General features: G+C 40.9%; 1 protein-coding gene and 1 non-coding gene across 2 annotated transcripts in view; one reads left to right on the top strand and one right to left on the bottom strand.

Moving 5' to 3' along the window:
* Positions 1-296: 296 nt before the first annotated feature.
* On the bottom strand, positions 297-403 carry LOC121100022. The gene has a single exon (XR_005831768.1). It is a non-coding gene; the product is annotated as a U6 spliceosomal RNA (small nuclear RNA).
* Positions 404-4,502: 4,099 nt separating this feature from the next.
* Positions 4,503-15,749, top strand: part of LOC103659951 (cytochrome P450 20A1) — a 73,933-nt gene continuing 62,686 nt past the window's right edge. Inside the window, exon 1 of the mRNA XM_040641835.1 lies at positions 4,503-4,660. Coding sequence (XP_040497769.1) covers positions 4,589-4,660 — 72 coding nt within the window. The 5' untranslated portion in view covers positions 4,503-4,588. The remainder of the gene's footprint in view (positions 4,661-15,749) is intronic.

Below are 15,749 nucleotides of genomic sequence, written 5' to 3'. Positions count from 1 at the left end.
TATATATATATATATTTTTTTTTTTAAGTTTTTACTTAAGTAATCTCTACACCCAACATGGGGCTCAAACTCACAACCCCTGAGATCAAGAGTTGCATGCTTTTCTGAGCCAGTCAGACGCCCCTGTTTTATTCTTTTTAAACAGATATGCCTCTCTCCACCTCAATACATGCTTCCTAGGTTCTCTCTGACACAACAAGATCTTACTGTTTGTTTGATGTATAAGCCAGTGTTCTGCCCCAGGTTCAGACAAAAGGGGATGCACTGTATGTAGAGAATTTTATTATATTATTTTTAAAAATATGGAACACTTCATGAATTTGAGTGCCATCCTTGCTCAAGGACCACGTTAATTTTCTCTGGATCATTCCAATTTTAGTATCCGTGCTGCTGCAGCAAGCACTGTGTGTAGAGAATTTTCAAGCAATAATAAACCAACTAAATGTCTTCTGCTTTTTATTATCACCATGTGCTGGCAGTTATAAAAATGTCGGTAATAAATTCCTCCATTCTGCTGGGGGTGCTCCATCAGCAGCCTTTTTTTCTTGAAATGCCACTGCTAGGTTATTTCCTCTAGGAACTGAGCAGGCATTTCTCTTCATGGGTCATGAGGAGTTTAGCTTTCTTTATGGGCCTGGAGATAACGAGGGGAAATGAGAGTTCTTCTTCAGGATAATAGGCAGTCCCTTGTGATATAACTGACCCAAGAGAAATTTCTGAAAGACTTTTATGTGAGAAAAGGTAGCCTCCTTGACAAGAGGACAGATAGCAAGGTTCAGAGGAACTTGGGGTTTGAGCTTTGTCTTGCACTGAGCAAATGTCCTGATCTCAGAGTCCTATTCCTTTTCAAACAGTGCTCTAACTTTAGAATAACAGACTTGACAAGTTTGTGCTTTTAACTAGGCATTGAAACTCTACAACCTGCACAATTAGATTTTGGGGACTGATAGATATTCAGCTGTGTCAGTCCTGCAGCTGCACGAGATAAGAAAACCTTTTGAGATCACCATAGAAGGTTTCTGATTATTCATCTACCTTATTTTGAGAATTCACAGCTTTAGGCTTATTTTTCCCCTTTCATAAGACCTATAATACAGTCAGAAATAGCCATCTCCTTCATCGTCTTTTGTAATCCCTACTGTTATCATGAAGAGTTATGTGACCGCCTGAAGTTTTGTCCCCTACCTGTATTCCATCCCATGCCACCATCAGTGATAACCTGAATAATCTTGTTGCCTTTGCATTCCACAAACTATCAAGGGCGGATGTCTGTCATTCATGACGTTGTCAAATATGTGTTTAACCTGGTCCAGAATTCCATCTTGTTTCAAGGGGCCATTCTTGTCTCAAAAACAGTATTTAACTCAGATGATTCAAAAGATTTTAATGAAGGAACTATATATAGAGGTGTGAGCAAGGTTAAGAGACCAACAAGGGATGCTGAAATATCCAGAGACTAGCAACAGGGGAAACCATTATCAATCCTAGATCTGAAGGGTCAAGGAGAGAAAATAATAGCTCAGACAGGGCTGGAGGATCACAGGAGGAGACTACCTCAGAAGCTGTAGGTGGAGAGGGATATGGCCCCTGCGGGATAACAAGCCTCAGAGCTGAGTGTGGAGCAAAAAGGAAGCTTCTAAACCTGCTTTCTTCTCAGCCTCAGCATACTGATGCTTCCTATTGGTGGAACCCAACTGGAGCCAAGTTTATAAGGGAGCCCAGGTGGTGCATTCTGTAGAAATTAGCTCCAACAGTCACAATACAGGGCAAAGAATGCAGAGAATGATCTGAGGATATGTGGGGAGGGTGGAGAATGGAGAACAACCAGCAAAAAGATGTTTCCATTTCTAATTCTTCTTTTTTTCCAGTAAAATGGAAAGAGGACCTCATTGAGATGTAAAGGTGAGGTAACAGACCATTAAATATAAAATAAACATAGTTATATACATATAAAAGCCTAGTTAACCACATTTTTATATTATTTTTTGTCCGTCTCTCAAAAGCATTGCAAAAAATTAAATAATGTTGCTATAACAGTGTCCCATCTTATTATTTTTGTGAAAAAGGTTTTTTAGGGCTTACATGTATTAAAACAAAAAAACAGGATTAGAGTGGATATTGAATCATGGCTAATATTAGCAACAAACAATACTCACTCATAAATATATGAACCTGTTGAAAAAGTGCCCATCCATCTGGAGAGATGCATTTCCAATAGAATTTTACTTATGTTTACTACTTTATCAAATTGTTATTAGTTTTTTACCAATTGTGTAACAAAACTGTAATGACAACTTGATCCTAAAGAAATATTTAAGGGGCACCTGTGTGGCTCAGTCAGTTGAGTCTGCCTTCCGTTCAGGTCCATGATTCCAGGACCCTGGCAATGAGGCCCATGGGAATCTCTGCTCAGCAGGGAGTCTAATTCTCCCTCTCCCTGCCCTCTTGTGTTCTCTCTCTGTCAAATAAATAAATGAAATCTTTAAAAAAGAGTTTTGAAAATTTAAATATTTTAAATTTTAAAACATTTTATTTAAAAGTTAAAATTCTAAAAAATATTTCATAAGAGTTTTAAAACATGAATTTTAGAGTCACAGAATTGAAATGTATTTTAAAATTCAAAATGTGTACATGTTGAGAATTATGACAGGTGATGAAAAAAATGACTTTAAAGAATAAACATCCTTTAGGATAAAACACTGTAGGATAAGTGAAATGGAAATAAGTTCAGGACCACGGCAGGAAAAAAGAGAAAAAGGAACCATGGGAAATTTCCAGCTCTTCACAAAGAACTTGTGTATTTAAAAAATGCTTGATGATAGTCATCACATCACTATAGTATTTAAATTCCTTTTTACACATTTAAAAGAGAGATATAATAACTTCAAAATGTGAATATTTATAATACACCGGAAATTCAATCCTTTAAAGTCAAGATAAAAATTTTAGATGTCAACACCAAAATGTGTGAAAGTATATACATGGTTTTACAAAATATTTTTAGGTAGTATCTGGGCAAGAGTTTGAACATAAGGAGAGGGAGTTGCATAGTTTAGAGACTCAATCTCTAAAATATTGTGTGTCCTGCTCAATGTCTGTAATCTTCATCTCGTTTCATACCCTCAAAGTTCAGAGGCAATACAAAGGTTAATTTAGAACCTAAAGAGGAGTCCAGGTTATCTTTGAATATTAGTGTCTGAGGTTACTGTTACTTAACTATTATTAGGCATTTAAAAATCTGATGTTTACTGTTTTGAAAACCTATTTGGAATATGACTTACATGGGAAATGTCTTTAAAATTCCAAAGAAGATATTTAAAAATGAACGTTCGAAACACATCTATACACAGAGAAATAGAGTTAAAAGTACAATTTCTGCCAAATAAAATATCACATAGCAACATTTTGTTACATTTGCTATTGACGCCAGAAGAGTTGGCATTTTCAATGAGATATGTTTCATGCTTAAGCAGTAAGTCATTTATCTGGATGTTCTAAAATGCAATCTCGAACGATTTCTCTTACCAGATTGCTGCCTTTGTGTGTGTGAGAGAGAGTGAGAGAGACAGACAGACCTTACTTATACCGTTAAAACGATAAAATCTATACTTTTAGGACGCTTTCACTAAATGGAACACCAGTAAGTAACGGGCCTTGCTTTACATGATCCATAATCAGAACTTGAATCATATGAAATAAAAAGGGGATCTTAGGGTACTTTTATGCTCAGAACAACCAGTGCCACATACTAACGACCATTTTATCAGGAGCTGTGCTAAGTACTTTTCATAAAATATCAGATTTATTCCTGCGGGCAACTCTGTGTGGTATTATTTCCATTGTTTTACATGAAGGAAATGGAAGCTTAGAAATTTCAATTTACGGCCACTCTAGCGGAAGTTACCCATCACTGCACAGTTCGCTGCCTTCACTCAGGTGCAACTGTCTAGGAATCACATCTATTAGCACTTCAAATAAACTCTTTTGCGTAACAAAGAACGCCTAACGGCGCTTGACTCTGACACTTCCAGGTCCAGGTGAGCTTGGGTCCGCGGTTCTCACTGCGGTCAACAGCTTTGCTAAATAACACACACTGCTGAACCCCTCTCGCTCCCAGAGTCCGATTCTGTAGGTCTGGGACAGGGTAGAGAATCAGCTTTTCTAGCAAGTTCCCCGGTGCTGCTGTTGTTCCGGGGGCCACACCGTGAGAATCTCTGGTTTACGGGTTTTAATCTTAAATCCACTTGGACAAGGGTGGGCCAGGGCACAGCGATGGTACTGCTACGGTGTTTTAGAAGCCCGGCCTCCGCTTTCCTCTGCTGCTCCGACCCTAAGTCCTGGGCGCGCCCCAAAGCCGCGTTGGCCGTCACCTCCGCCCTGGGGTGTGGCCCCAGGCTCGCCGCCCGCCCTCGGCGCTCCATTGCTCTCCCCGCCAGCCCCGCCGGGCCCCGGCCCCGCCCCCGGCGGCCCATTGGCTCGCAGGTCCCCCGGGCGCCTCCGCCCACACGCCCATTCCGCAGAGCCCGCCAGGCTGAGGCGCTGCTGCCCGAGCGCGGGATCCGAGACGTGGCTCCCGGGCGGAAGAACCATGTTGGACTTCGCGATCTTCGCCGTTACCTTCCTGCTGGCGTTGGTGGCAGCGGTGCTCTACCTCTACCCGGTAACCGCCGTCTCGGCCTCAGGGGCTCTAGCCGCCGCCCCAGCCTCTGTGTTTCCCGCATCCACGTCGCTCTGCACGCAGTGGGCCGCAGGGGGCGGGCCCGAGGGGAAAAGTCCACTGCCAAGCAATATATGAGTGAAATATTTGGTATTTGTTTTTATATATCCGCCATCTGCTTTATCCCTTTGCCATGCCGCCTGCTAACTGCTAAAACCACGCGTTCGATTCGCAGCAAGTCACTGCCGAAATGAAATAAGTGTTATTCCGGTACAGCTAGTATTCCACTTAATGGGGACAGAAGAAATATGTATAGAATCAGGTGATCTGCTTGGAGGCATTACTTGGACTCCCTTTGCTCAACTGTGACTGCAAATGGACATAGAGTATAGCCTGGAAGTATATGGTTACCAAGGAGGCTCGGCAGTTGTAATTCCAGTCATTCTTTAAGACTAACCACCAAACATAGGGAATGCAAACTAGGTGGCAAGCCATTCTGGAAAACAGTATGTTCCTCAAAAAGTTAAAAATAGAACTACCTATGACCCAGTAGTAATCATACTATGGGTATTTACCAAAGAATACAAAAATGCCAATTTAAAAGCAATACATGTACCCCTGATGTTTATGGCAGCAGTATCTACAAGAGCAAATTACAGAAATAGCCCAAGTATCCATCCAACTGACGAATGGATAAAAAGATGTATTATATATATAATGGAATATTATATAGATAATGGAAAAATTATCTAGCCATTAAAAAGAATGAAATCTTGTATATTGCAACATCATGGATGGAGCTTAGAGAGTATTATGCTAAGGTGAAATGAGAGAAAGACAAAATACTATATGATATCACCATGTGAATTCAAGAAACAAATAAGCAAAAAAGAAAAAAGAGAGGAAACTCCAAGAATCCAGGAGCTTTCTTCTTTTAAAGATTTATATTTATTTATTTGACAGAGAGAGGTGAGCAGAGGGGAGAGAGTGTAGAGTCCCATAGAACGACTCCATGCTGAAGACAACAGTCCATCTCACAACCTGAGATCACGAACTGAGGCTGGAAGAGTTGGACACCTAACTGATCTGTGCCACTCCAGGCACGCCAGTAGAAACAGACTTTTACTATAGAAAACAAACTGGATGGTCGCTCAGAGGGGAGGTGGGTCTGGGAGGTGGGTGGGAAATAGGTGAGGGGGAAGGGTACTTGTCAAGTGTTGAGCACTGGCTGATGTCCCTGTAAGGGTTGAATACTACTATGACTACCATACTGAAACTAATATTACACTGTATGATTAGCTTAAGTGGAGTTTAAATAAAAACTTAATAAAAAAAAAAAAAGACTAACCACCACCAAGCAAGCCATGGGACTTGGTAGCGAGAAAGAAATCTAACGGGATAGAAGAGAAAGAAGATTATGAATATCACTTGTGGCCCTGAGACAAACCTCGCCAGAGGCTAACTTTCTCCCCTACTCAGTTTTCCCTCGGAGAGGAACACCTCAGATTGCTTTTAAAAAAGAAGGCCCAGCAATATCCTAACCCTCATGGGTAATTCTCATTCCACAGCTCTCCTCACTAGTTTGGCAAGGAGTTGTTGGGCCTGCATCACAGTTCCACCTCTTCTTGCATTAAACCCATCTCAGAATCTGCCGTGATGCAAAAGCGCAACTGGACCTACAGAAATCTTCTCCAGGTGACATGACTCTAATGCTCTTTTGTGAGATTTAATCTCCCCCAACTTCGGGACATGCAATTATTTACTCAGGGCATCCAGGGAAATTTTCCTTAGCTCCCTAGGTCCCAACAGTATGATGTCATCAAAATAATGAACAAGATGATGTATGGAATTTCATAATAAAGAGTAGGAAACTTTATTTTACTATGTCACAGAGGAGGAGCTGACACAGCCCTAGAGTAAAACACTAAAGTATAATGCTATTTCTACTAGGTAAGGCAAACTGTATCTGATTTCCCTTATTCATTAGAAATGAGAAAAATTTCATGGCACCCTGCGGGCGCAGTCGTCTAGCATCTGCTCTTGCTCCAGGCTGCGGCGTGATCCCAGGCGCGTTACAGGTTCCCACATCAGGAACTCCTACTGCTGCTAGGGCTTGCTCTTCCTCTCCCACTCCCCGCTGGTATAGTGCTCCCTCTACGCTGGCTGTCTTCTCTGCATCAAATAATAATAAAATCTTTAAACAAAAATGAGAAAAAATTTTGAACCACTCAGAACAAGTTAAGGGGGATACACTAATACTGTATGAAAGTCCAACAGAAAACAGATGGCCATATTGGGAGTAATTTATTTTTTATTTTTTAAATATTTAGTTTTAGAGGATAGAGGCAAGTGAGTGTCACTGGGGCAGAGGGGAGAGGGAGAAGCAGCTCCCCTCTGAGCACAGACTGGATGTAAGGACCCCGGAGTCACGACCAACCGAAACCAAGAGTCCCACACTATGACTGTGCCACCAGGCGCCCCTGAAACTAAGGTAATTTAAAGTTTATGAAGATGGAGGAAGGGAAGGTTTAAAAACCACAAGTATCGGTAGGATGCTTAACAGATGAACAGAATGAGAGGATTGATTAGGTCAACACATAAGTCATGCTGGGCGGGCGAACGATGGTGAAGAGCGAAGAACTTCACCTTGGAAAGCTGTATTACATGCACACTAGCTAGGCCTATTTTGTTTTCAGGCTTTTGGCACAGGATCCACAACTTGCCAAGAGATAGGTAGACATCTTTGAGTTACTTATCCTGTCACCGACCTTATCTTATGTAGTATTTCTGCTAGACAGAACTTCGACCAGAGATACGTGAGGCACGGACCATGAATGCCACTATACTTAAACATCTCGACCAGCAAGAAAACCCTTTCATGGGTCCATCATTGAAAATGCACAAACATGATGCCATAATTAAAAAGAACACATGGGCAATCAGGGTTGGTGGTATAATTTAGTTGAGTTACATATTTGTACTTAGTGAAACCACTTTAACTCAATATTGCACTACTCTTTGTGAAGTGATCTCATTGTTCACTACTTTGAGGAAACTTAACATGTTTCATCATCTTTATGTTGAACAATAAAGTGTGACTGCGGGCCCGAAGTTGTAGGTTTTTTGGTTTGTATACCTGCTAAAGTTAGAAGAATATATGAGTGGAGTAGAGATTCGAGAGCAAGCAGATAGAATCAGTTTAAATTAATTTGTCAAGTCCTTGTTCTGAGTAGTACAAAACACAATAGATTTGCCCTAATGAAATATCATACACCAGCAGATTGCTGAGCAAATCATTTTCTTCTTCTCTTGGGCCTTCAATAATGAACCAGAAGCACCAAGCAATTATTGTAAGCTTTCAGTATGCACTAATAGGCAGCTTAGGGAACAGTACCCCTATATTAAACTATTCTTACATTTTAAATAATGTATATAGCCTGATCTAGACATAATAAGAGCAAAATGTGGTACCCATTTTTATATATTACTGCACAGATATAGTCATTGCTTTTGAAATGGTGAAAATGCAATGCCTAAGTGAGACTAATGCGAATGTGCCTATGAACTCCCTGCAAATATGATTGTTAATCTCGCAAACTTCCAAAATTACCGTCATCACAATGGGTAAAATTCATGGTTCATTTCTGTGAATCTTATTACTTTTAAATTTTGATAGGGCCACCTGTGGCCACAGTCAGTTAAATGTCTGCCTTCAACTTCGAGTCTGTGGATCCCAGGGTCCTGGATTGAGCCATCTCCATTATTCTCAGCGGTGAGTCTGACTTTTCCTCTCCACTATGCTTGGAAGTCTCTGCTCTCTCTCTCAAATGAATAAATAAGAATATTTTTAAATAAAATGAAAATTTATTGATAATTCCAGTTGCTACCTGTCTCACAGCAAGTATTTCTCAATTAAAAAAGAATTAGGTGCTCTGGGTGGCTCAGTCAGTTGGGCATCTGCCTTGGCCTGGTCATGAATCCCGGGCCTGGGATCCAGCCCACTTCCCCACTTATCTCTGGGGCTCTTTCTCTGTCAAATAAATAAGATAGAAATCATAAAAATAAAATAAATAGATCGATAATAAATAAACATGAAATTTAAAACTATCCTTTACTATGAATTATGCCTCACAAACCTAGAACACGAGAATTTATTTTTAAAAAAATCTATCGAGAAATATACTATGAGGAACCAAGGAGGCTAATTTAAGTATGGCATTAGTGCAATAGAACACAAAGATGTGTAAAATCTGATTGTAAAAATAGGGATATTGGGGCTGAAGTGAAGGGAAGAAAAATTAACTTATGGAGAATGAAATAATTTGCCGAATTATGTGTCTATATTTTAAGCCTTGCCCAAAGCTAGAGCATTATAGAACACCCCAGACATCTGAAGTTAAGTTCAGGCTATCTTTGTTAGATTTATTGAACTTCAATCCGTAAAAAACCATGCTTTTACACATGTTTTTAATTTTATCATTATGAAGGTGTATTTTAGGGCAAAGACAGAATATTCTTATGTAACAGGTTTGTTAAGTTCCTTTGTGTTGTAAGTCAGGCCATCGACATGTCAACAAAAATCCATACCAACATCCCCATCTCCCTAAACCTACTTCTTCCTACTACAGCAAGAACCAATGTCAAGCTTTTCCTGTAAAGGACCAGATAATAAATATTTTTAGAGCTTTAGAGCCATAAGGTCTCTGCTGCAATGACTCAATTCTGCCATTGTAGCATGAAAGTAGATCTATCTGGCATCTCAACTAGAATGATCTCGCCAGTATTGGAATCCAGGCTTCATCTAACCAAACAAGCACATTCTGGGATCAATATCAGGTGCTCAAGCTAACACTAAAATCTCAAATCCCGTGCATGAATGAAACTATATTTAAATATACTTGGCCCCTTACTAGCCTTTATATATATATATATATATATATATATATATATATATATATATATATATATTTTTTTTTTTAAGCTTTACTTAAGTAATCTCTACTACCAACATGGGGGCCTCAAACTCACAACCTCCTGAGATCGAGTTCATTGTTTGTGCTTACTGAGCCAGTCAGAAAACTACGCCCCTGTTTTATTCTTTTTAACAGTATGCCTCTCTCCACCCTGACAGCCACATGCTTCCTGGTTCTCTGACACAACAAGATCTTACTGTTTTGTTTGATGCTTAAGCCAGTGTTCTGCCCCAGGTCTCAGTTAAAAAGGGGTGCACTTGTATGTAGAAATTTCATTATATTATTTTTAAAAATATGGAACACTTCATGAATTTGAGTGCCATCCTTGCCTCTAAGGACCACACGTTAATTTTCTCGGATCATTCCACTTTTAGTAGCCGTGCTGCAGCAAGCACTGTGTGTAGAGAATTTTCAAGCAATAATAAACCAACTAAATGTCTTCTTACTTTTTATTATCGACCGTGATGGCAAAGTTATAAAAATGTCGAGAATATTCCTCCATTCTGCTGAGGGGTGCTCCATCAAACAGCCTTTCTGCCCACAATGCCACTGCGTTATTCCATTGTGAACCTGAGCAGGCATTTCTCTTCCATGGGTCATGAGGAGTTTAGCTTTCTATGGGCCTGGAGATACTTAGGGAAATGAGAGTTTCTTCTTCAGGGATAATAGGCGTCCCTTGTGATATAACTGACCCAGAGAAATTTCTGAAAAGACTTTTATGTGAGAAAAGGTAGCCTCCTTGACCAGAGGACGGATAGCAAGGTTCAGAGGAACTTGGGGTTTGAGCCTTTGTCTTGCACTGAGCAATGCACATCTCAGAGTCTATTCCTTTCAAACAGTGCTCTAACTTTAGAATAAGACGTTGACAAGTTTGTACTTTTAACTAGCATTTGCAAAACTTAATAACCTACAATTAGATTTTGGGACCGATTAGATATTCAGCTGCTGTGTCGAGCCTGCAGCTGTACCGATGCCGAATAAGAAAACCTTTTGGAATCACTCATAGAAGGTTTCCTGATTTTCATCTACCTTATTTTGAGAATTCACATTTAGGCTTATTTTTCCCCTTTAAAGACCTATATACTAGTCAGAAGGAAACAGCCATCTCCTTCTATGTTTTGTAATCCCTACTGTTATCATGAAGAGTTATGTGACCGCCGAAGTTTTGTCCCTACCTGTATTCCTCCACTATCCACCATCAGTGATAACCGAATAATCTTACCATGCTTTTGCATTCCAAAACTAATCAAGGCGGATGTCTGTCATTCATGGCGTTGTCAAATATGTGTTTAACCTGGTCCAAATTCCATCTTGTTCAGGCCATTCTTGCTCAAAAACAGTATTTAACTCAGATGATTCAAAAAGATTTTAATAGAAAAGGAACTATATAGGAGGGGTGGAGACAAGGTTAAGAGACCAACAAGGGGATGCTAAATATCCAGAGACCAGCAACAGGGGAAACCCATTATCAATCCTAGATCTGAAGGGTCAAGGAGAGAAAATAATAGCTCAGACAGGGCTGGAGGATCAGCAGGAGTGAGACTACCTCCAGAAGCCTGGATGGAGAGGGGATATGGCTCCCCAAGTGGATAACAAGACCTCAAGGCTGAGTGTGGAGCAAAAAGGAAGCTTACTAAACTCGCAGCCTTTAGCCTCAGCATACTGATGCTCTATTGAGTGGAACCAACTTGGAGCCAAGTTTATAAGGGAGCCAGGATTTGCATTCTGTAGAAATTGCTCCAACAGTCACAATACAGGCAAAAGAATGCAGAGAATGATCTCAGAGGATATTGTAGGAGGGTGGAGAATGGAGAACAACCAACAAAAAGATGTTTCCACTTATCCTATTCTTCTTTTTTTCCAGTAAAATGGAAAAGAGGGACCTCATTGAGATGTAGAGTGAGGTAACAGACCATTAAATATAAAATAAACATAATTATATACATATAAAAGCCTAGTTAACCACTTTTTTATATTATTTTTGTCCGTCTCTCAAAAGCATTTAAAAAATTAAATATATGTTGATTATAACAGTGTCCCATCTTTTATTTTTTGTCAAAAAGTGTTTTTGAAGGCTTACATGTATTAAAACAAAAAAACAGGATTAGAGTGGATATTGAATCATGGCTAATATTAAAGCAAACAAAGCCTCACTCATAAATATATGAACCTGTTGAAAAGTGCCCATCCATCTGGAGAGATGCATTTCCAATAGAATTTTTACTTATGTTTACTACTTATCAAATTGTTACGTTGTTTACCAATTGTGAACAAAATGAAATAATGACACTTGATCCTAAAGAATCAGCCTAAGGGGCACCTGTGTGGCTCAGTCAGTTGAGGTCTACCTTCCGCTCAGGTCCATGATTCAGGACCCTGGCAATGAGGCCCATAAATCTCTGCTCAGCAGGGAGTCTAATTCCCTCTCCTCACCCTTCTTGGTGTTCTCTCTCTGTCAAATAAATAATGAAATCTTTAAAAAAGAGTTTTTGAAAATTAAATATTTTAAATTTTAAAACATTTATTTAAAAGTTAAAAATTCTAAAAAATATTTCATAAAGAGTTTTAAAAAACATGAATTTTAGAGTCTGAAGATGTGAAATGTATTTTTAAAATTCAAAATGTGTACATGTTGAGAATTATGACGGTGATGAAAAAAATGACTTTAAAGAATAAACATCCTTTAGGATAAAAACACTGTAGGATAAGTGAAATGGAAATAAGTTCAGGACCACGGCAGGAAAAAAGAGAAAAAGGAACCATGGGAAATTTCCAGCTCTTCACAAAGAACTTGTGTATTTAAAAATGCTTGATGATAGTCATCACATCACTATAGTATTTAAATTCCTTTTTACACATTTAAAAGAGAGATATAATAACTTCAAAATGTGAATATTTATAATACACGGAAATTCAATCCTTTAAAGTCAAGATAAAAATTTTAGATGTCAACACCAAAATGTGTGAAAGTATAACATGGTTTTACAAAATATTTTTAGGTAGTATCTGGGCAAGAGTTTGGAACATATAGAGGGAGTTGCATAGTTTAGAGATCAATCTCTAAAATATTTGTGTCCTGCTCAATGTCTGTAATTTCATCTCGCTTTCATACCCTCAAAGTTCAGAGGCAATACAAAGGTTAATTTAGAACCTAAAGAGGAGTCCAGGTTATCTTTGAATATTAGTGTCTGAGGTTACTGTTACTTGTAATCTCATATAGGCATTTAAATCTGACGTTTACATGTTTTGAAACCTATTTGAATATGACTTACATGGGAAATGTCTTTAAAATTCCAAAGAAGATATTTAAAAATGAACGTTCGAAACACATCTATACACAGAGAAATAGAGTTAAAAGTACAATTTCTGCCAAATAAAATATCACATAGTAACATTTTGTTACATTTGCTATTGACGCCAGAAGAGTTGGCATTTTCAATGAGATATGTTTCATGCTTAAGCAGTAAGTCATTTATCTGATGTTTAAAATGCAATCTCGAACGATTTCTCTTACCAGATTGCTGCCTTTGTGTGTGTGAGAGAGAGTGAGAGAGACAGACAGACCTTACTTATATAAAGTAGCAGAAATAAAATCTATACTTTTAGGACGCCACTAAATGGAACACCAGTAAGTAACGTGGCCTTGCTTTACATGATCCATATTCAGAACTTGAATCATATGAAATAAAAAGGGGATCTTAGGGTACTTTTATGCTCCAGACAACATCATTTATCAGGAGCTATGCTAAGTACTTTTCATAAAATATCAGATTTATTCCTGCAGAACTCTCTGTGTGGTATTATTTCCATTGTTTTACATGAAGGAAATGGAAGCTTAGAAATTTCAATTTGCCACTCTAGCGGAAGTTACCCATCACTGCACACAGTTCGCTGCCTTCACTCAGGTGCAACTGTCAGGAATCACATCTATTAGCACTTCAAATAAACTCTTTTGTAACAAAGAACGCCTAACGGCGCTTGACTCTGACACTTCCAGGTCCAGGTGAGCTTGGGTCCGCGGTTCTCACTGCGGTCAACAGCTTTGCTAAATAACACACACTGCTGAACCCCTCTCGCTCCCAGAGTCCGATTCTGTAGGTCTGGGACAGGGTAGAGAATCAGCTTCTAGCAAGTTCCCCGGTGCTGCTGTTGTTCCGGGGGCCACACCGTGAGAATCTCTGGTTTACGGGTTTTAATCTTAAATCCACTGACAAGGGTGGGCCAGGCACAGCGATGGTACGCTACGGTGTTTTAGAAGCCCGGCCTCCGCTTTCCTCTGCTGCTTCCGACCCTAAGTCCTGGGCGCCCAAAGCCGCGGTGGCCGTCACCTCCGCCCTGGGGTGTGGCCCCAGGCTCGCCGCCCGCCCTCGGCGCTCCATTGCTCTCCCCGCCAGCCCTGCCGGGCCCGCCCCGCCCGGCGCCCATTGGCTCGCAGGTCCCCGGGCGCCGCCCACACGCCCATTCCGCAGAGCCCGCCAGGCTGAGGCGCTGCTGCCCGAGCGCGGAGATCGAGACGTGGCTGGGCGGAAGAACCATGTTGGACTTCGCGATCTTCGCCGTTACCTTCCTGCTGGCGTTGGTGGCAGCGGTGCTCTCACCCTACCCGGTAACCGCCGTCTCGGCCTCAGGGGCTCTAGCCGCCGCCCCAGCCTCTGTGTTTCCCGCATCCACGTCGCTCTGCACGCAGTGGGCCGCAGGGGGCCCGAGGAGGGTTCCCGCTCCCGCCGCGGGGCAGCTCCCGAGCTAGTGACGCTTCGCGTGCGCGCGCGGGCAGCGCTGGAGGCGAGGGTTGCGGCTGCGGGACGACCCCTCAGGCGACGCGAGGTCGGAGCGCGCGTGGCCGCCTGGGTTCTTAGGGCCTTTCCTCCGGGTCCTGCCTCCCTGCTCTCCGGAATTGCCACGCCTCTGTACAGTCTGCGCGAGAAGGACTTTTTGGGTGGCCTTTGGCAATAACTTTGCCAAACCCAAATTACTATTTTCCAGTGTGTCTGGGAGGAAACTTGAGGATGCTCCACTCCTTTGTCCTTTCCCGAGGATTCTCCCAGCATATTTTGCGGCTCCTGCTTTTCCATCCATCTTTCCATTTGTTATTACTGAAATCCAAAGTCCTTAAGGTCCAGACCGGTCTTGCTCTTCGCAGGGCCTCAGAAGCAAATGGAGCCGTGGAATGAGCATTGCGGTGGGTTAGTGCCTGAGCCTGACGTAGCATCTGGGCTTCAGCGCGGAAGCTCGTTCTAGCCTCCTTTCTCTGCTTGCCTTTGTCAGCCTCAGAGGGTGACTCTGAGAAAGGAAGGAGCTAGTAGGTGAGCAATCATCTCTTAACCTGTCTGCAAACAAGGGGGGTTTTGTGGAAAAAGTTGTAAAGTAGTTGAACACGCCAAAAACACCACTGATAATGACCGAAACACCTTAAATGTTCTTTTTAAGCTGGTAAATGGATCAGATTAAGAATATTGCAGCTACAAAATCCAGACGCATCCAGTATCTTTTTTTTCTGAGAAACTAAACGTTTAATGGCTCAGCTCTTGAATTTTTAATAATCTTTAAATGAGACTGTCCTTTGATTAGTTAACAGAAAGCAGCACTGTTTATTTTCAACCAAATATGTGTGCCAAATATGGTTCTATGTACTGGGAATACAGCTGTGAACAGCCAGGCAGGAAATTCCTGACTCATGGAATGTATTCTGCTGAGATGAAATTGATAATATAAGCAAGAAGTAACACAGATGGTATTTTAGTGTTAAGTATTATGGAGCAAAAATAAAGTTGGTAGCAGGTAGGGTTGTTACTTTAAAAGGACAGTCAGTTTTTTGCAAGGAACCTCCATACCATTTTCCAGGGTGGCCATACTAGTTTGCATTCCCACCAGCAGTGTAAGAGGTTCATTTTTCCACATCCTCGCCAACACTTCTTTCACTCTGTGTAGAACTACCTATGATCCAGTAGCACTGCTGGGTATTTACCCCCAAAATGCAGAAACACTAGTTAAGAGGTATACATGCACCTCAATTCCTATAGCAGCATTATTTATAATGGCCAATGGCCAATTTATGGAAGCAGCACAAGTGTCCATCGATAGATGAGTAGATAAAGAAGATATATATATATATATATATA

Source organism: Ursus maritimus, unplaced genomic scaffold (genome assembly GCF_017311325.1).
Source record: "Ursus maritimus isolate PB19 unplaced genomic scaffold, ASM1731132v1 scaffold_1, whole genome shotgun sequence".
NCBI lineage: Eukaryota > Metazoa > Chordata > Mammalia > Carnivora > Ursidae > Ursus > Ursus maritimus.
Note: the sequence above shows the minus strand (reverse complement) of the source record. Positions and strands in the feature narration are given on the sequence as shown.